Source organism: Mustela erminea, chromosome 11 (genome assembly GCF_009829155.1).
Source record: "Mustela erminea isolate mMusErm1 chromosome 11, mMusErm1.Pri, whole genome shotgun sequence".
Lineage (NCBI taxonomy): Eukaryota > Metazoa > Chordata > Mammalia > Carnivora > Mustelidae > Mustela > Mustela erminea.
The window spans coordinates 18,507,262-18,528,484 of NC_045624.1; the positions used below are offsets into that span (position 1 = coordinate 18,507,262).

General features: G+C 44.8%; 1 protein-coding gene across 8 annotated transcripts in view; it reads right to left on the reverse strand.

Moving 5' to 3' along the window:
- Positions 1 to 20,188, reverse strand: part of LRGUK (leucine rich repeats and guanylate kinase domain containing) — a 139,122-nt gene extending 118,934 nt beyond the window's left edge. For 2 of the 8 annotated variants that reach the window (XR_004276755.1, XM_032304526.1), the window contains exons 1-3: positions 12,653 to 13,049; positions 4,848 to 4,955; positions 2,407 to 2,488 (exon numbers count right to left, since the gene is read on the reverse strand). Coding sequence is in view for 3 of the 8 variants with exons in the window: in XM_032304526.1 (XP_032160417.1) it covers positions 2,407 to 2,488; positions 4,848 to 4,955; positions 12,653 to 12,955 (493 nt within the window). In the remaining 5 variants the exon portion in view is untranslated. Of the gene's footprint in view, positions 1 to 2,406; positions 2,489 to 4,847; positions 4,956 to 12,652; positions 13,130 to 17,147; positions 17,193 to 18,915; positions 19,877 to 19,899 lie in introns of those variants that run through there. The other 6 variants (XM_032304520.1, XM_032304519.1, XM_032304522.1 and 3 more) reach the window with 5 other exon arrangements.
- Positions 20,189 to 21,223: the final 1,035 nt, after the last annotated feature.

Consider the following 21,223-nt stretch of genomic DNA (forward strand, 5'->3'; position numbering starts at 1 on the left):
TCCTCTAGTGGAGCAGCGGGGGCCTTCCCTGGAGTAGGCGGAGAAGGCACCATGAGCACACCCCTCGGCCCACCTCCCCCTCAAACATCTTTCCTTCTCAAGATCCCGCCAAATTCTACATCATTTCTCTAGTCTAAATCACACCCTTCTTTAGTCTGTCTTTATGGAATTCTTCTAAGATGGACAATACACTGAGACTTAAACGGTGGGACTTAATGAGTGAATCAAGGAAGGCTGCCTGGAAAAGGAATCTTAAGGTGAAACTGTCATGACTTTACAAGTCTTGCCTATTTGTCCTTCCTGAGCTCAGCTCCATTTCTCTCAGTCAACTCTATTACCATCCAGCGGACTCCATGCCTCCTTAGAGCTGATCTTTCTGTGGGCAGGTAAGTGCTGGACCATGGAGCTGTCCTGAAGCAGAAGCAGCTGCTACCACTGAAAGGGAGCTACGGAAATGGCGAGTACATCCCAATTCTGTAGATGACCAATCCTTTCAAATCACTCAGACAGAGGAAAAAATGCAGAGTCTGATTGTTGGCCCTCTAACTCTGACCGGCCCGTTAATCCCTACTTGGTGCAGTGACCTCCGTGTCCACCAGATGGCAGGAGCTCCTCGCGTCTACAAGGGTGGTTCTCAAACTGTGGTCCTGGGTCGGGCACATCGGCTTCCCAGAGGAACTAATTAGAAATGCAAATTTTCGAGTCCCACCCCAGAGCTGCAGAATCAAACGAGGGCGGGGCCCAGAGTGCTGTGTTTTAACGCCCGCCTGCCCCCCCCCCCAGGTGATTCTGATTCAAGTGAAAATCTAGTCTACATCAGAACATGAATTAAAAAAAAAAAAAAGAAAAGAAAAGAAAATATACTGTGCCTTACACATAGGTTCTCAAACACTGGATGCCCTTAAAGATTAAAGACTGATCTGAGAAAAGCTCCCTTCCCAACTGGGGAGTCCCAGCTCAAGCTGAGGGGTATGAGGCCACCACTGGGCATTGCTGCCATTTCCAGTCACGCCCAATTCCTTACCCAGGGATAGAAACAAACCTGGGAGTGGTGGCGGGCAGGGTAGCTCCTGCCGGTGACACTGAAAAACATTTCCTGATGACAGGATATCTGGGATTTGATTAAAAATAACCCTAGTGGGGGCGCCTACCTCACTCACTCAGTTAAGAGTCTGCCTTCGGCTTAGGGGCTTAGGTCATGTTCTCCCGGTCCCAGGGATGGATCTCCCTGCTCAGTGAGGAGTCTGCTTCTCCCTCTGCCCCTCCCCTCCCTGTGCTTGGGCTTGCTCTAAAATCTTAAAAATAACCCTGGGGGAGGCGGTCAGGGAGGTATAGGTGAAACCAGATAGGCCATGGGCTGTTAAATGTTGAACCTGAAAGTTCATCACAATAGTCCCTTGTGCACATGTTTGTAATTTTCCATTGAAAAAAAAAAGATTTCTAAAACTAGAAAAAAATAACTCACAAACAGTAGCATTAGAGGAAAAAATGATGTTGGACTGGTTTTTAGCCAGTGAAAAGCACCGCTGGATTTTTTTTTTTTTTTTTTAACGGCTGGATTTTAATTACTGCTCTCCTAGGAGGGGAAGAAATCAGAAAGGGGCCAGAGAAAACCACATCAGCAACATTCAACCGTCATGAAAAAGACAGGCTAAAGCTGCCAGTGGAAAGATGATCAGCAAAAAAGCAGGTCGAAAACAACAACTGCTGAGTTCCCTCCAAGTCTAACGAAAAGAAATTGGACACTCTAACTTCAAATAAGATCAGAAAACAAGAATCAAGGTTTGAAGAAAATGTGACTAATTGCATTAAATGTGAGCAAGATTTCACAACAAATACATTACGGAGAACCACAAATGGTGCAGTGGAAGAACCAGCTACATGTAAAGAGACAGTAAAAAAGAAAAAGAAAAAAAAAAGGAAAAATAAATGTGTGGAATCCCTGGGACTCAAGTAAGAAGAAAAGAAGTAGAATTAAAATGTAGATGCAAAAACAAAATTAAAAAAAGAATCTGGTAAAGGAAAAAAAGGTGGGAGGGGGCGAAGGGCTAATTCATCTGTACTGAATAAACTAATAGGGGGAAAGAAAGGGAATCATCAAATATTCAGGAAGTATGAAAGAAGTAAGGAGGTGTCTCTTACAAGGAAAAAACAAAGCAAACATTTCACAGGATACGCTTCAACACCACTGAACGATTTGAACCACAGACTATGTTGCATGTCAGCTGACTTTACTCATCACCCATGGTGCCTTTTTTAGATGCAAAGTAGAGCTTCCATATGTAAAGGAATCCATAGTAGCGCTTACACCAAGTTTTGTAGTATTAACCTCTATGACATACTGCACAGCTTTAATTTTGAAATAACTGTATGATCCATCAATCTACTAGAACGAAAATTACATACCTTCAATTTTATTTACTGAAAGATCCAACTTCTGTAGGTGAACATATTCACAGAGAATGCTAATATCAATTAAATCACAACCCTGAGAAGATAAAAGGTAAAAAGACTTTAATGCTGCTTTAACAAGTTAGTACTCTGTCATCTCCTAACACCTGGAAGTAAGAGTGGGCAGAGATCCAGAATTTCTGTAAGTATAGTAATGATAGTACACTTATACTATACTTAGAGTAGAAGTATAGGAAAGATATACTTACTTACAGTAGAAGCACAGTAGTTAAATGAGGGAACTACAGCTGAGGTCTCCTACTAACCGGAGCTCAAAGCAGTGACAAACCCTTTTTAAAAAATACATTCCTCTGAAGAAAAAAATAGCTTGGAAAATTAGTGATATTAGCAAGAACAAATACAACATGAAAAGGCAAATTAAAGCAGTGTTGGGTAGACCTTTAGAGTTTTATTATTTTTTTAAAAAGGAGAAGAAAAAGAAAACCCCACATAATAGCAGTAAGGCCAAATCTTTTCTCTTGTAGAAGAAAAGGCAGATGCCTAGAATTTAAATGAAATGCTAAAGAGATCACGTATCACCAGATCGTTAATAACACTGTTACCTACATTTTCACAAGGTCCTGTTCAAAGCTCCCTCACAGTAATCACATCTGACCAAGTAAAACTGAGATCCATAAGGCAGACTCGTCCCAATTTGGTGATGAGGAATAGGAGGGACAGAGAGGGATTGTGAATAACCTAAAATCACACAGCAAATTAGCAACAGAGAAGCAGATCCAAGTCTCCTAATCCTTCTCCAAGATTCCTTCCATGAAATTGTGCTTCTGGAGAACTTCAGGATGGGGGAAGAGAATTTGATCCCTTGGAACAGATTCTCATCGCTGGTTTATGTTACACTGTCCAACTCAGAAAAAGTCAACCAATGAAGTATCATGATAAGCAAGTTCTCAAACACACTGACAAAATGTTTAATGAAGGCCACAAGAATAGTGTAATAAATATGAAAGAAACCCTACCCTGCGCAAGCATTGTACACGATGAGAAACACAGTGCAATGATGGGGTAGAGCTGAACTGTGCCCTTAAGAAACTTGGACTTTGGCAGGAGAGAGGCTATGTATGTAAGTAATAAGAAAAAGTAAAAAATAACATGTAACGTTAGATATAAGGGGGGAAATCACCAAACCAGGCAACCGTAAGAAAGCATATGCAGTAAGACAGGTTATAAAGGCAAAGTAATTCAATATGATATATCTCAAACATAAGGAGGTCAGGGGCGAGGTAAGTTAAGCGTTAGTCCGTCTGGCTGAAACAAGATTTAAAGGATTGCTTTTTTTGTTTCTTTCTGCAGATCAATTTAAGGCATAGCACTACATACATGAGTAGAATATTGATTGAAATGGACTTGTGCGGGGATGAATTGGGTGCTGGCATTCTCTACCATTCCAGGGCCTAACATAGGGCAGTGCGCACAGAGGCTCCCGGTGAGTTACTGCTTACCTGGCCAAGTCATCCAGAACACGTTGTAACGTAAAAATGGTATGAGATTACAGCCTTAATATGCTGTCCTCGAAGAATATGCCACGGAACCAGCATGGGTGAAAAGAGCTTAATATTTCTTGGATAGTTTACTAGTTCAAATCCAAGAGAGACCAAGATTATAAATTGTATATGCTCATTATACATACTTCAGCCATATTATAGCACAGTAGCAAAATTTCAGTGTGCTTTTTTTTCACCTACGTATCTGCCTTTACTGTGTGGCTCTCCAAGGAATATTTAATACTTCATAAAATAAGGAAGCAAAAAGAGTTAAATTATTTTTCTAGGGCTATAGAGAAACAAAAGGAAGAAAGAATCTGAAATACTATGAGTACCTTTCTATTATAGCTTTCCTTAAAAAGTGAAGCCAAGATTATTGTTAGTATTGATATCTTGAAAATTGATGAACAACACATTTTTGTCTTTAATAATGGGTATCTTGGAAAGTGAGCTGTGGCTCAAAGCATTTATTTCTTGACATACTTGGTGGGGGGCAGTCAATACCAAAATACTTTGTTCCCTTGGATTTAGATATTAATTTTAGTTCTGGCACTGATCAGAGAGAAAATTTTTAAAGAGTTTTTGATTGGTTTCACAGAGTCAAATTCAACTTCTGGAAAGAAAGCATTGATTACTATAATACAGATTACTTAAGATGAAAGAAACAGACTGATGGGAATGAAAACAAAGGAATTCAGGGGCTGATTACTGGACTGCCCAGAGCGCTTTGATGCCTCACATAACACAAATAACTCTTATCACCAGTCTCCATCAAATGAAAGACTCTGAGATCTAGGCCCACCACAAAAACTATGAATACCAGAAAAAATAGATACGATCCAACCAGTATTAAGATGTAGCCTAGTAAGCCCATGGTGATCTTATCATACTCACTGGTAAAGCTAGATTGAGATAGACCTGCTCAGTCCCGGAGCCTGAGCGCCCCAGCTGGTGAAGGGAATTGGCCACGACCTCCTCTCTCAGGACCCCATCAAATTTCTCCTGCAAAAAAAAACAAAAACAAAAAAAAACAGGTGGATGAAGGACTTCCATTAGAAAAGAAACAGTCCAGGCGTGCCTGGGTGGTTAAGTGTTGACTCTTGATTTAGGCTCAGGTCATCATCTCATCATCTCAGGGTCATGAGATCGAGCCCCACATCAGGCTCTGCACTCGGTGGGGAGTCTACTGGAGGCTCTTTCTCTTTCTCTCCCTTTGCCCCGCCCCTTGCTCTTGCTCACTCCTCTCTCTCAAATGAACACATAAATCTTAAAAAAAAAAAAAAAGAAAGAAAGAAAGAAAGAAAGAAAAAAGGAAGGAAAGAAAGAAAAAGAAAAGAAACAGTCTAACCCCTCATAGCCGGCATTGAGTATATTACATATTCAGGAGCTGACCCTTCCAGAATTTATCAGCCCTAAAGAAAATTCTATGTTGAAGACACATACATAGAACGTATAATCAAATATCTATCAAATAGGTGTTCTTATTGCCACGAAATTGTCGGGTGGTCACTTGCATTAGGTATTCAAAGTGACATACAACAGCAATGGAAACATCACTATTAGTGGTGAGAGCTACACTGATTGAGTGCTTCTCTGCTCCAGACAAGAGCTCTTAATGATCAATTCATTGAATCCTCCTGACAACCCAAATACAGACACTCTTAGTTCCATTTGACAGATGAAGAAACTAAGGCTTAAAGGGGTTAACTTGCCTGAAACCCCATAGCTAATGGTATAATACAAACGATTCTGTCGGACTCCAGGGCAATTCTAACGACTATCCCAGACTGCCGGCCTCTACCCGAAAGGATTGTTGCATCCAAATTAAGGCAATTACTTTGCTAAATCTGGTATTCTTGCTGCGGGAAAAAAGAAAAAACAAAAAAGAAAACAGGTTCTCTGCTTCCTATTAGCTAATTTTACTGGATTCATACAATTTACAAGATTTATTAAAAAGGTGATAATCAGGGCGCCTGGGTGGCTCAGTGGGTTAAAGCCTCTGCCTTCGGCTCAGGTCATGATCCCAGGATCCTGGGATTGAGCCCCACATGGGGCTTTCTGCTCAGCGGGGAGCCTGCTTCGCGCCCCCCCCCCCCCCCCGCCTGTCTGACTACTTGTGATCTCTGTCAAATAAATAAATAAAATCTTTAAAAAATAAGAAAAATAAATTAAAAGGTAACAATCACTGCCATAAGGAGATTGGCCCTTGATATGTAGAAAGCCATGACCAGTGATGCGTCAACATGCCCTTTCCCCAAAAATAAACAGAAGAGACAACAGGTAGATCCATATTAGCTCCATACTGCCTTCAACCCTATAATGACCAGCACATCAGCACGAGGACACAAAACCCAGTAATCCCATCAGTCACACTGATATAATTAACTGTGACTAGCGCCTGCGCATACAATGATGGCAAAATACTCTCTCCAGTTCTATATTAATTCAGGAACCAACAGTGCTGTTCGGGCTGCTGGTACTGAGGGCGAAGTTCATAGGCCTGTGCTAGTAGCCGGAGTTTCTCTGTGCCACCCCTCCACTAGTCCAGGAAAGCAAATATCGCTCATGCATATAGGGGAGATAGGGCACAAGCTGTGAGGCTGCACAGGCTTGGTTTGAACCCCCAATCGGCCGTTTTGAATTTGTGACTATGGGAAGATAAAGTTTTCTCTGAGCCTCTTATTCTTTATCTGCAAATAGGGAATGTTATTACCTTCTCTTAATGGGTTAGGGAGAAGGAAAAACAAAATACTGTAAAGCTCTTAGAGCTTTGCCTAGAACTATAGCAAGTGCTCCCACTGAATGACCCTTGTTTCCACTAACTGATGAAGTTGGAAAGTCTGCATCTGAAGGCTTCATTCTTCCGTCCCAGTCAACCTGTTTACAAATGGAGGAAAGACACTCACTTTTCTAAACACAGTTCCAACTTCTTACACAACGTCTGGGAAGGATTAGACATGGAGGTGTTAACTTCCTCTCCAAAACTTTCCATCTAAATCTCTCAATTTTTTTTTTAATGATTTTATTTATTTACTTGACAGAGAGATCACAAGCAGGCAGAGAGGCAGGCAGGGAGAGAGGGGGAAGCAGGCTCCCTGCTGAGCAGAGAGCCCGATGCGGGGCTGATCCCGGGACCCTGAGATCATGACCTGAGCCGAAGGCAGAGGCCTAACCTGCTGAGCCACCCAGGCGCCCCTAAATCTCTGAAGTTTACCTGACCCACACCCTCTATTTCCTGCTGATAGTAGGTAAATGTCTGCCTTTCAACACAGCCATGGATATGGAGCCCAGCCGGTCAGCATTTTCCCAGCTCCCCAACGCAAGCGTCCCCATGGCAACCCCCTCGCACGTCCCTCGAGGTTCTTGCCCTTTATCAGCATCATGCTTTTCCCTTCTGATCTTTGGTCATTTTCAGACCTTTAAAAGCCCTACTTGATCTTGGGCAGTTTCAGAGCCTAAGGATGGCCCCCCGTCCTACTCCCAAGCGCTCACGCGTGCACACACACGTGTCTCTTTTTCAACTCCAGACACTTTAAATTGATCTCTACTTGGCTTCAGCCACTCATTGCCATGGCCACGCCCCGGACCAAGTCATCATGTTGAACGGTTCCACCTTAGAAACCTCAGACCCTAGCATTCTCCTCTGTGGTCCTACACTAACCTCGCCTTGTGAGGACAACATCTCTAGCCGGGTCATCCTTTGCTCTCTGAGCCTACCTGTCCCCTCTCACTTCCTTCCCTGCTTGGTATCCCCTGGGCCATTTCTTTTCTTTTCTTTTCTTTTTTTAAGATTTTATGTATTTATTTGACAGAGAGAAATCACAAGTAGGCAGAGAGGCAGGCAGAGAGAGAGAGGGAAGCAGGCTCCCTGCTGAGCAGAGAGCCCGATGCGGGACTCGATCCCAGGACCCTGAGATCATGACCTGAGCCGAAGGCAGCGGCTTAACCCACTGAGCCACCCAGGCACCCCATCCCCTGGGCCATTTCAATGTCTCTACCCTTAAGTCTCGGACTCCCCGTCCTCCGACTCAAACTACCGCACACGTACCCAAACCTGAATCAAGTTCACACTCAACTACTGCGCTGAGGCAGGGACTGTGTCATGCTCGTCATTCATCGGAGACAAACATCTTTACAGCACGCCGGGCACGTGCCAGCCAGTATGCTAGGCTCAGTGGATAGAATTATGAATAAGATATCGTGTCTGTCCTTAAGGGATTTACAGTTCAGTCTGGGAGACAGACAAGTACACAAGCAATTTCAAGTCGTTTGATAAATATTACAATACGAGTAAGCAGGGTGCTTTGACCATAAGCAGGGCATGTATTTTTTGCCAGATCTAGGGGGAATTAGGAGGTTGGCAAAGACTTGCTGGGGAAGAAAGCAATGAAGTTAAGACATAAGTAACTAAGTGACTCTTGCTAAGGAGAAGAAAGGGCAGGAGAAGAAGACCAAGAAGGGTACTGCAGACAAAAGGGCCACAGGTACAAAATTCCAAAGGCAAAGGCGAGCACGGCCCACTGGGGAAACTAGAGTTCAAGACAGCTGAAGCATAAAGTAGGAGGGGGAAGATGGTGCCTGGTACACAGTAGGGGCTCAAACACAGCTGAGTGAATTAGAACTGCCCCTGCCCTTGAGCTACTGACTGGGCTGGGAGGGGACCCCCAAGCCGTGCACGCTGGTACCGCTCCAGTGTCACCCGTTAGCTGCGCCCGCTGCTGTTCCAGGCCCGCTGCTGTTCCAGGCCCTCGGTCTTCACCAGCTGCCTTTCAGCTCCCACCCTGGCTGTCAGATCTCCAACCTCTCCTCGAGCCTCCAGGGGCCTCCCCTCCTTTGTCCTCACTCTCAGCAGGTGGACTGCTTCCCCACTTCCCACAGAAGCGACCAGACATGCACCCTGCCAGCATTCTGCACCTGTCCGAACGCCCTTCCTTCAGGTGTCAGAGGCAGATTGCTTCTTTTCCACACTCAGGGGCCCCACTTGCTGTTTCCTCAGGGACCTTGTGCAGGGACATCCATGTAGCTCTCTTGGCCTGCGATGTCAGCCGTCTCTCTCCATCGTTACTCTGCACCCTGTCCATTCTCCAGCGACACAAGTCTGTGAGTCCCTTCCTGTTCCTTCAGCTACAGCTACGGCCTCCCTCAATAACCGAGCTACTGCAGAGTTGCTTTTGCATCCTTTAGGGCCCCCTCGCTCACTTCCCACTCACTCTTTGGGGCACTTCGGTTAGGCTTCCATCTTCAGGACATCACAAAACCACACGGGCCAAGGTCTCCAATCACCCTCAAATGGGGAAAGCTAATGAGCACTGTTTAGGGCCCTTCCCGTTGAACCTACTGGCAGCACAACTCCACATTTTTAAGAATCTTCCTTGCCTTGGCTTTCCCTCACACAGTGCTTCTTTCTTCTTCGCTTACCGTTCCCCTCTTGTTGCCTTCCCTGATTTCTCTTCATCTGCTGCACCCCCTTGGGGTACATTCTTCCCTTGGCCCTCCTCTTCTCTTCCTGGATGATCCCACAGACCCCAACGCTGATGATCCCAGGTCTCCTATCCTGAGGTGCCCTCCCCTGATTTCCAGAATCATGTGCTTCATCTCTCTACTCTTTCCTGTGCAGCCGCACCTGTCCCCTTTGAAACTGTGGTGGAAATTTCCTGTGGTGAACAGCCTTAATATGTCCCCAGACTATGCCAGAGACCTAGCAGTCATTCTAGACTTCCAATACTTACTTAGTAACTGTCCCACCTTAAATATTTTACATGTCTTCATCTTTAGCTTCTTTTCCGTTCCCACTTCCACTTCCTTAATCTGGACTCTCGTCTCTCCGCCATAGACATTGCTAGAGGCTTCTCATGATCTTCCTGTCTCCAGTCTCACTATCCTCCAATCTAACCCCAGTCGGGGCAGCTGCCAGGGGAGCTCCTCACTGCTTAGAGACCCAAGTCCATGGTCTGAAAACAGCGTAAAACCCTCCAAAATCTGGCCCACACTTCACCTGTGTGCCCACACACCCCCTCTCCACCCAGACAAGGGTATGCTTCCCTCAAAGTCTGCCATGATTCCTGCAATCCAGCTGTCATCTGTACACACCTAAGTACAACGCTTCAGATGCTCAACAGCTGTGATTTACTCACATCCTTAGCTGACCTTGAGTACAGGGCACACCTATGTCCTCAAGAAACTTCTCATTTTCTTCTATCATTACTATTGTTATTATGCATTACCTCTGTAACTTTTAGGAACCTACTCTGTATCAGATACTCTTATCAAGAACTTGAACAGGCTTTCTTATCAGATTTGATGTTTATAACTATCCCATGAGTAGACATTACCCACATTAAGTTACTGGCAGAGTAGTTTCTATGCACAAGACACATGTGATGGGCCCGTGTGGAGTCAGACTGGCTCCTATATAGTAATCATTCAATGAATATTTGCTCAAAGTCAATGAAATTTACCTAATCACTTAATAAGCTATATATAGTTAGCAGATAAAAAACATATGTGTTATTATTTGTATCAGTAAAAATAATATATTATGGTAAGTATTTTACTTATGGTTCTCATCTAAGTCTCACAACTCTCCTATGAGATAGGTATCATTAGAATTCCCAGATTACAGAGGAGACACAGAAGTGAAATAACTTACTCAAAATCTCAAAACTAACCAAAGGCAGCATTCTGAACAGCTGGTCCACCTTCCTGGAGTTCACCAGGGGCTTCTGAGACAAATTATGCAGTAGGCACTCAGTAACAACTGTGACCATCATGGCATTATAAACCTTAGCCAGGTGAGGAGATGGACAATAAATCTTTGAACATGAAAGTCTAAATTTTTCCTCAATTCCAAGTTTTCAGTTTATTCAGCCTATTAAAATTTATCGGATACCCCCCAAAAGCTAAAATAAGATGTAAGAATACAAAATAAATATTAATATTTAGAACATAAGTGGAGGAAAAAAATAAACTTTTCCACACACAACCTACAAGCCAGGGATAACCAGTTCAAGTCAAACCCCCCCCCCACTACGGTTTGTTAATGGCATACTGAACACAGGTTAATACCAGCACTAATGAAGCCCACAGCCCAAGAGCATGTGTTAATTAGAATAATAAAGTAAACCGGTGATTCATCTGTGAATTCCTTTGGGGTGGAAGCTGGTAGAAACCATACAAACATCTCAAAGTTGTAAAAACACTGCCACAGTTTTGCATTTATCACTGTTAAGGGTAGCAAAGTAAATCAACAAAAGATGAATAACTAAGTAATAATTTTCTATCATCCGCTTTAAGAGAAACTAATGTGTAACCAGCCCATATAGAAGGAAGGAGAAGAGGAGGAAATTCAAAATGGGAGAGAAGGGTGGAAAAATGGGCCAAATATTGAAAATGGATAGAAGGATGTTACGAAAGAAGGGAACCCAAGTGGGAAAAGAATGTAGGTGGTTAACAGTAAAATCAGAAGAACATAAGACAATGCAAATTACAGACAGGTGAAAATGAATAAACAGGACAAATGAGGAAAGGAGTTTGTGGCGGAGGATGGGACTAGCAAAGAAAAACATATTTGGCCTCAAGGAGAAGAGGGCACTAGGAAAATGCACAAAGATGCAGGGCAGGGAAGCCAAAATATCACAGAACCGGGGTACTGGAAACATTCTACTTTTTTGTATTATATCTACTTGAGAAATGATTTCGCAGCAGTTTATACCATGAAGGTAGAGGAAAGGAGAGAGAAAAACCCCTAGAGAAAAACTATTAAAATGAAGAAAAATATTGATTCTGAGTTTCCCGGCAGCCAAGACAAAGAGGAAAACCCAACAGTTTACTGAAAGGAAGCGAATCAACTTGTGTTTTTGAAGGAAGGCAAACAATATATTCGAAGCCAAGGGAAGGAAGTGGTAAGAGATGGAAAGGGACCCAAACCACCCCTGACCCCCAAACCAAAAAACCAGCAGTGGGGTAAAAACAAGGTGATCAGTGTAGGAAAGAGGTGGAATTGGGTGAGGTTTAGAAGATGTACTGTAGAAAAGAGAATTTACAGTAATGTGAAGGCAAAGCCACACCTCAGGGAATACAGATTTCGGGAAGGTAAGAAACATTCTCCACCTGCGAAAACACCCCCAGTGCGCCAGCTGTTTGTACGCTGTAAGGGGGTGTGTGTTGCTTGGTATATAATGCCCCCGGGCAGAAGTAATACATTACTCGGAGTTTGGGTTAGCCCTTATCAGATTAATTCAGGACAGTAATTTTTTTCCCCCGGGAGGAAGGAGGATGAAGGGACTGGAAGTGAGGGAGAGTGTTGGGGTCCCTCACAATCACGGAAAAGGGTGCAGGGGCTGCCAAGGACGAACTCTGCACGCTCCCAATACCGTCGAGGCACAACTTTTCAAAGCTAAAGCTGTCGCTCCCCATACAAATAGGTGGGAACTTTTTCATCAGGACGCTGTGAAACTTGACTCGTAAGACACCCAATGTGCTAGGGACCAAAAAAGGAGACACGTGGAAATAAATGCAGGCAAACGGTGAGGGAACGGGAAGAAAGGAGCAGGAGCCTCGGAGCGGCCGGGGAGAGGCGCCCCCGACGGCGAGAGCCCGAGGGCTGCGGAGGGGCGCGTGGTCGGGGAGCTGCCGCCCGAGGAGCAGGGCGCGACACCTGCAGAAGGGAGAGAGGGCGTGGGGGAGGGGGTAAGGCACACCTCCAAATCCTGCATCTCGGACTCTGAGGACTCCTCGGATTCCCCTTCGCCCTCGCCCTCGGCCTCGCCCTCGTATTCCTCTCCGTCCGCGTCCGACTCCTGAGAGCGGTGAATGAGCTGCTGGAGCAGGTAGGAGGAGGCTTTGTGGAAAGTACATTTCGATCTCTGCCCCATGGGAAAAGAAGACCAGCGAGACTGCCGCTCTTTTTCTGAGTGCGGCAGAATCCACTGGGCTCCGGTTGGTGACCCGCTCTGGAGAGGGGAAGACAGCGGCCACTGGGGACCGCTCCCGGCGGCCGCCATTTTGTTTACCGGGGTTGCCCAGGAGACGGACGCCGGGGGAGGAGGCGCCGCAAGGGATTGTGGGCTGCAATCTCCGCCCCTCCGCGCGTCCTGATTTACAGTCTGAGCCGCCGCAGGCTCTCGGCTTTTTCTTTCTTTTCGTCTGACTTGTCTGGGTGTTTTTCCCCCGTCTTTTTAGTGCGTTCAGTCGCTGGCTTTACTTTTTACTTATCTTTCTCATTTTCACCTCTTTTCTTCGCACCCCTTTTGTCTCCAATGGGTTTCTCCTAACCTGGAGGTCCCTTTGGGAGATTTTTCATCCCCCCCTAACGCGACCTGTGCGCCGCCTTCATTCACCTGATTCGTTCGCAGAGGCCCTTTCCACAGAGTGTACTTTGAAAGTGTTAGATGTCTCTAATGATCTCCGTCGAAAAGCTAATTAAGACTGAAACTTTGAACGTCGTTAGACCAGGTTGTGCATAAATGAAATAGAAGGCGCGGCTCCTGTCTTTATTATTTAATTGCAGATACTAAAGAAAAAGGACCAGAGGAGGACGGGAGCTGATTTGCAATTAATTTACATTTTCCCCTTGAAATGAGAAGCCATGTCCTTGGGGAGAAAAACGGGCAGTGGTCTAACAATCCAAACAGAAGGGAAAAAAAAAAGTTGTCAAATTGACCCTGTATCAGAAAGCCTCTGAAAAGCTATTAGCATCCCATAAATAATTGTATTAGTCAAGTGACCTGCATTGGTAATTATTTTTATCTTGTTGCATAGGTTCTCTGTGCAGTTAGACACTCTAGCAAGATTACAAAGCATGATTTTATGCTAGTGTGATTTTATGTGACCCAAATCCCATAGCCTTGGGCTCCACTAAGTAGACTATGGAAAAGCAGAATGAAAATGATAGTAACTATTATTGCCATAGTGATGACAATAGAGACCCTTTCAGGGAAGTCGCTCGCATCCTCCTGGCCTTACAGGGCTTTTTCTCCATGCTTCAGTGATAGCAGTTGCAAATGCAAAATGATCCTATCAATGGCTGTCAGGGGAGAAGAAGAAAAAAATCCTTATGGACACCATCCATTAACTATTATCTTTCTCAGTGCTGGAGGGACCATTAAAACTGACATAAAGCTTTCAGAATTACCTTCCTTCATTATCTTGCTAGTCATAAATGTAAGGGCCACAATGAAGGTATCTCTTTTTGCTCGGCTCCTCTTGCTGCTTGTTTATTTCTTTTTCCTGTGGGTGGAGACTCCTCCAAGGGGTTTTTCCTCATTGTCACCCCCACAGGACCTGGCTCTTGCTAACTAACATAGGGACGAAGGGGGCAGAAAGCCTAAATATGGAAACCAGGTGTGGTTTTTGTTTCTTAAAATAACTTAATCAGCATTTCTAGCAAAGCAAGATTTGCCAGTGTGTCTCTTGAGGATAGTGTCTTAAGATGGAGTTAGTTAGGACCTGTCAAAGAATAATTTTCAAAAAATTAAAAACATGATTCTCATACAAAAATGGAATAAAACACTTGTGAAAGATTTTATTCAACCTATTCATTAATGAGAGAACCAGTAATGTGATAACAGGGCATTCACAGTCCATAAAGAGAGGCATTCTGTTAAAGAGAAAAAAAACAGCTGATACCCTACAGGACATTAAACTATAGCTTCTGGAGTTATGTATTTCTTGCTTTTTTTTTTTTTTTTGGAAGCTTTATTTATTAGAGAGAGAGCATGCGTGAACAGGGTCAGGTGCAGAGGGAAAGGGAAAGAAGCAGATTCCCTGCTGAGCACGGAGCCAGAAACAGGCCCAGTCTCACCACCTTGAGATCATGACCTGAGCAAAAATCAAGAGTCTGATGTTTAACTGATGGACCCACCGGGGCACCCCCTGGACATATATATTTCTAAGTGCTTTCTTTTCACCTTTACATTTATGTTGCATCTATTCCCCACTTGACAGATGATGTAACTGAGGCCCAGAGAAGTTAAATAACTGGCCCAAGTTCAAGTGGTGGTGCTGAAATCCAAGCCCAGAATGACCAGTTCTACAGTCCGCCTTTAAGTACCGTTTTTGCAGATGGAAAATATAAGTCAAGATGAAGGTACAGAGAGGTCTCAGGAGAAGGAACATGTATCAGTTAATGTTCTTCAGTAGAAATAAGAGAATTCACTCAGACAATGACCCTTTCATATAGAATTATGGCATGTCAGAACTAGAGAGAACTTAAAAGCTTATCTTATCGAATGTTCCCTTTTATAGGAGAAGAAACTGGTGGTCCACCAGCGACAATAACTTGCCCCAAATCACCTGATTTGTTAACAGCTGAGCAGGAATGAAGAGTTTAGACCTCTCATTGCTCAAACTTTGCTCTTGCTAGTTCACCAAAATGCTCCTGGGGCTAGAATTTTATGAATAGAACACTTTGGGGTTCTGGGCATCAAAATGAAAGACATTACCGCCATAAAATTATGTTACCAGGAAGAGAAGACAATTAGGCAGAGGGAGAAGAAGTGAAAGGAGGAAATATTTTGTCTAAACTCTTGCTGGCATAAAACATCAACAACTGCTTCCATTTATGCTCTGCTTACAGTAAACAAGGCTTACCCTAAGAGCCATCTACATATCTCAATGAATTATTCCAACTGCTTGCTGAAATAGGAATCGCTATTTCCATTTTACAAAGGGGAAGAAGGATGTTCCAAAATGCTAAGTGAACTGCCCTGTCACAGAGTTTGTGTCCGCACCAGAATTCCAACACAAGTCTTACTGGATCCAAAGCCTCTGGTCTTAACCAGTAGTACTCTGTCTTCTCAAGAAGTATGAATTGGTTTTTCAGGAAGTAATTGTGAGGCACAAAGAGCATGCCCTTGGTGAGAGACAGAAAATGTACTATATGTGTGTGCATGCGCGTGTATGTGTTGGGGGCGGGCAGGAAGAGCTCAGGATTCTGGAACCAGGGAAATAGAGTAGGCTGTGCCAGCAGCAGGATATGGTAATCCAGGAGAGCAAGGGCTTCTGGGATAGCCCTGGGTCCTTTCCGCCACTGATGATGTCCCCCTCCCACCAAGAAAGTGGAATACTGTCACCATGAAGCTAAGAGCAGCTCTCTTGAGAGGACAAACAGAATAGGCTGTTGGGAGGAGAGTGTCAAAGGGGTCAAGAGCTGTAGTTTGAAAGAAGGTGCTAATTACCAACTTTAGGGACAAGGTAGCTGGGCCTCTGTACAGTACTCTTTATTGTACTCTTGACTTTTTGTGTAGAAGAGAGGTCTTCCCCAATCCGGAGCCAGCACTCTAAGGCAATTGACAATGGGAAGAAAAGACAGGGACCAACCCTCTATTTCCTGTATTTGGGGAGAGTGGAGTGTGTCCTGGAGTGTGGACCTTGGGCAAAGCAAGGAATGTTTGGCTCCATCCCCTTCATGTACCTATGCCCCAATTTTGTGCAAGGAAAAACAGGTGGGACAATACTTCTCAGGTATGTTGAAATGGCAGCACCTTGAACTTGTGGTATTTTTTTAATGGAATATTTAAAATTTTACAGAGTATCATGAAATGGGAGAACAGATAGGCCATCGAAGGCACTAGTGATGTGAGAGTAACAATGAAACATAACCATTACTAATGAGTATTTACTATTTAAATGGGTATTTACTATTTACTATGTTTAATGGGTATTTTATGTGCCAGATACCCTTATAAGTAGTTTACATATATTAACTCATTTTATCCCTATTAGGACCCTATAAAGTAGAAATTAAAATTATCCCTCTATTATAGATGAGCTAAGCATAGGGAGATTATAACCCACTCAACCTACTTTATCACACAGTGGCAAAACAAGGATTCAAATAGAGAAAGCTTGGTTTCCCAGCCCACATGATTCATCAAAACACTACTTCATGGGGCACTTGGCTAGCTCAGTTGGAAGAGCATGCCACTCTTGATCTCATGGCTGTGAGTTTAAGCCCCATGTTCGGGATGAAGATTACTCAAGTAAATAAAAACAAACAAACAAACAAACAAAAACAGAACAAAATCTGTACTTCTGTTCAGCCACTTTTGTGAAAGTTTATGAAGGCTGTTAGGGACTGAATTTTTCTGTCCCCCCTCCCGCCAAGTCCCTGTGCTGAAGTCTAATCCCCATTGTGATGGGGTAAGGAGGTGGGGCATCTCGGGAGTGATTAGGTCATAAGGATGGAATTCTCACCAATGGGATTATCTGAGGCCAGACAGCTAGCTCCCTCTTTCAGCCCTGTGAGGATACAAGGGGAAGGTGGCAATTTACAAGCTGGAAGTTCTTCCCCAGAACCTGAACCTGGCACCAAGATCTTGGACTTCCAGCCTCCAGAACTGGGAGAAGTAAATTTCTGTTGTCTATAAATCACCCAGTTCACGATATTCTGTTACAGCAGCCAAAATTGACTAAAATAGGGGAGACCCTTAAAGTTGAGATAATCCAATGCATTAATGTCATACCTCATTTACTTTGTTATCCCTTTCTATAAAGATGAGGTCATTCTCCATAAGAAAGTTCATTATCTAATAACAGCCAGTGGGACTGTGGACATTAAACAAATAATTATACAATAATCACTTAACTTCAACTGCCATAACGGTTAACAAGGGAAAATATAGGAGCCATGAGACCATGACCTAGGGCCTTGACACAACATGGTATGGAAGGATCCTTCAAAATGTTAAGACAGACACTTGGAGCCTCACAACTATTATCAAACAGGTTGGGGAAAGACAATACAACAAATGAGGAACTTCATTTGTTATCTTTATAGAAATCAATTGCATCTAGATTACGGTGGGAGTAATTAATCAGGCTGGTATAACCTGATAAAGTCCTGAGCAACATACTATGTGTTGTAAGTCGGGGTGCCTGGGAGGCTCAGTCGGTTAAGCATCTGCCTTTGGCTCAGGTCAAGATCCCAGGGTCCTGGGATCAAGTCCCACATCAGGGTCATGGCTCAGCAGGAGCCTGCTTCTCCCTCTGCCTGCCACCCCCCTACTTGTGCTCTCTAACAAATAAATGAAATCTTTAAAAAAAAAGAAAAAGGTAAACTCTTGATCTCTTTAGTCAAGAAATTTGCATTATAGTTGAGCAGCAAGATACAGAGATTTTAAAATGAGGGGGCACCTGGGTGGCTCAGTGGGTTATACCTAGGTCATGATCTCGGTGTCCTGGGATGGAACCCTGCATTGGGCTCTCTGCTCAGCAGGGAGCCTGATTCCCCCTCCCGCTCCCCCTGCCTCTCTGCCTGCCTCTCTGCCTACTTGTGATCTCTCTCTGTCAAATAAATAAATTTTTTTTAAAAAGTACACAGGAAGGGAGTGCCTGGATAACTCAGTCAGTTAAGCGTCTGCCTTCAGCTCAGGTTGTGATCCCAGGGTCCTGGGATCCAGCCCCTTGTTGGGTCCCTGCTCAGTGGGGAGTCTTCTTCTCTCCCTCCCTCTACCTGCAGCTCCCCTGCTTGTGTGGTCTCTCTGTCAAATAAATAAAAATCTTAAAAAAAAAAAAAAAGTACATAAGAGGGCATCTGGGTAGCTCAGATGAGTCAGTATCTGCCTTCAGCTCAGACCATGATCTCCAGGTCCTGGGATCAAGCCCCATATAGGGCTCCCAGCTCAGCCAGGAGTCTCCTCCTCCCTCTCCCTCTGCCTCTCCCCTTGCCTGTACTCTTTGTCTCTCAAATAAATAAATAAAATTTTTTTATTTTTTAAAAGATTTTATTTATCCTTTTGACAGAGAGAGACACAGCAAGAGACAGAACACAAGCAGGGGTTGTGGGAGAGGGAGAAGCAGGCTTCCTGCCCAGCAAGGAGCCTGAAGCAGGGCTCCATCCCAGGACCCTGGGATCATGACCTGACCTGAAGGCAGATGCCTAATGACAGAACCACCCAAGCGCTCAATAAATAAAATCTTGAAAAAACAAAAATAAAAGCACATAAGAGAAGGAAAGTCCTACCTGACAGATCTGGAGGTAGTTTCAGGCCCTCGGGGAGGGAGCAGGTGCAGACCACTCGGGGCAGAGGGCTCACTCCTCCAGGCAGGGGAAGCAGTGTAGTCCAGGGGAGCTGTCGGTTGAGAGAAATCTGCCCCCAGATAGGGATGTTCAGAAGCTTCTGGATGAGGTAAGAGGGGAACGAGGCCTTCAAGGAGGAAGGAGACACGCCGGCGGAGGAGATGAGCGGAGTCCAGCGATGGGAAGCGGCATAAATTGAGGCAAGGAGGCTGGCCCGGACATGTTTTAGGAAGAGGCTCTGAGAAGTAACGGGTCTAGAAATAAAAACTGCTCACGGGAAGTCCGGAAGGAGGGAGGGTGCCGACCTCCTCAAAGAGGAGGGACGTGCCTGAAGGAGCAGGTGAAATTCCGTCGTGTCAAAATATCTTAGAATCTAGGGGAGGACAGTAAAGAAAAAGAGAAGAGATGGGCCTCGTAGGCGATTCTGAGAGCCACGCGGAGAAGGCAGGAGCCAGACAGTTCTTGGTTTTACGCCCAGCCCCTTACACACAGATGCTCCTTTCCCGTGGGAGGAATAGGGGCTCCGCGGGTCCCTGACACAGCGTGTCTTTTAGGCACTGGACACAATTCCCATCCACATCTTGTGGCCAGACGTCCTCAGTTCCCTTTCTCCACGGAAGGTCCCTCCTTTCCTTGCTAATGCACCTGGTACATAAGCTTTATGAAAAGTGCTTTATAAACGTGTATTGACGGTTCAGAAGCTTAGCCTTGTGGTGAGTATACCGAATGCAGCTGCTGCCTCAGTCCTCCTGAATGAGTGTTTGGAATTAACTTAGGAGGACGCCCGTCCCAGCAAGGAGGGCCCGGTCTCTGAAGCCGCCAGAAATCAGAATTCTGACACCAACTAGAATTCCCAAACTCAAAGGATTTCACAGGACTCCTTTAGATTAGACGTGGGATCTAATCCAAGCCTGTCCTAATGCCTACCTCCGCAGGTTCCAGGGAGAGTTCAGTCAGAGGAATAGGAAACTCGAAACTCGAAACTTGGGGCTTTAGGGTGCTAGATGGCCAATACAACCCCGGATTCTCCTGTCCCGGTCTGCACACCCCTTGCCGCGTGACTTCAGCCCCTCCCACTAAGGGGTGGAGCCTATTTCTCCACTCGGAGGGAGACTTGCTTTGGCTCACAGAACAGTTGCAAATGTGACAGCAGGAGAGACGGGAAAATGCTTGGGCACTGGCCCATCTGCCCACCTGCCTGCCTCCCTCCCTTCCTTCCTCTCTCTTTTTTCTTTCTCTCTTTCTCTCTCTTCTCTTTTTCTTTCCTTTCTTTCCTTTTTTCCCTTTTTTTCTGCCTTTCCCTCCTTTCTTTCTTCCTCTCCCTTCTTTTCCTTCTTCTCTCCCTTCCTTCCCTCTTTGCATTTGTTCGTTCGTTCCTTCCTTCCTGAGAGAGAAAGAGAGAGAGAGAGAGCGAGTGCGCGCAAGCAAGGGGAGCCACTGAGCACGGAGACTGATGATGTGGGGCTCCATTCCAGGACACTGGGACCGTGACCTGAGCCAAGGCAGACACTTGACCGACTGAGCCGCCCAGGCGCCCCTGGACTGTTCCCTCTTGCTGCTCCTAGGAAGATGGTAATCACCCTGCAAAGAAGCCAGGACCAGCCAGCAGGATGACGACAGACGCGGGTCTAGCTCCCTGGGGCTTTGGGTCGCTGCCTCCCATTAGCAGGCACGTCAACGAAGCCAGCCCAGCTCAACCGACACCAGCCATCCTGCCGACTGACTCAAGATTTCTGAGGAACCCAGCAAAAACCAGACCAGAAGAACCGTTCAGTTAACCTAAAGAAGGAGGAACTAGATAAATGGTTGTTTTAAGCCGCTAAGATCTTGGGATGGTCTGAAAGGCAGCAAAAGTGAATTTATACATACAGTGTCTGGATTGCCTATGGTCTCATCTCACTGGTTACTGACACACTGATGTTAGAATCTTTATCTTCCGACTTCCACTCAAGTGATTTTTCTTCTTTTTTTTTTTCTTTTTTTGCCCTTTTTCTCTTTTCTTCTTTCTTTTCTTCTTCACATTTGTGTGTGTGTGTGCGCGCGTGTGTGTGTATGATTTTGGAGGCTAGATCTGAAGCTGGCAAGCTGAAGACCTGAGAGAGCCCACGGCCTAAGTTCTGGGCCAAGAGCAGAGGAAGACAGATGTCTCAGCTTAGCAGTGGGACCAACAGAGTTCCCTCTTACTTGGCCTTTTTGTTCTATTCAGATCTTCATTTTTTTTTTTTTTAAAGATTTTATTTATTTTGAGAGA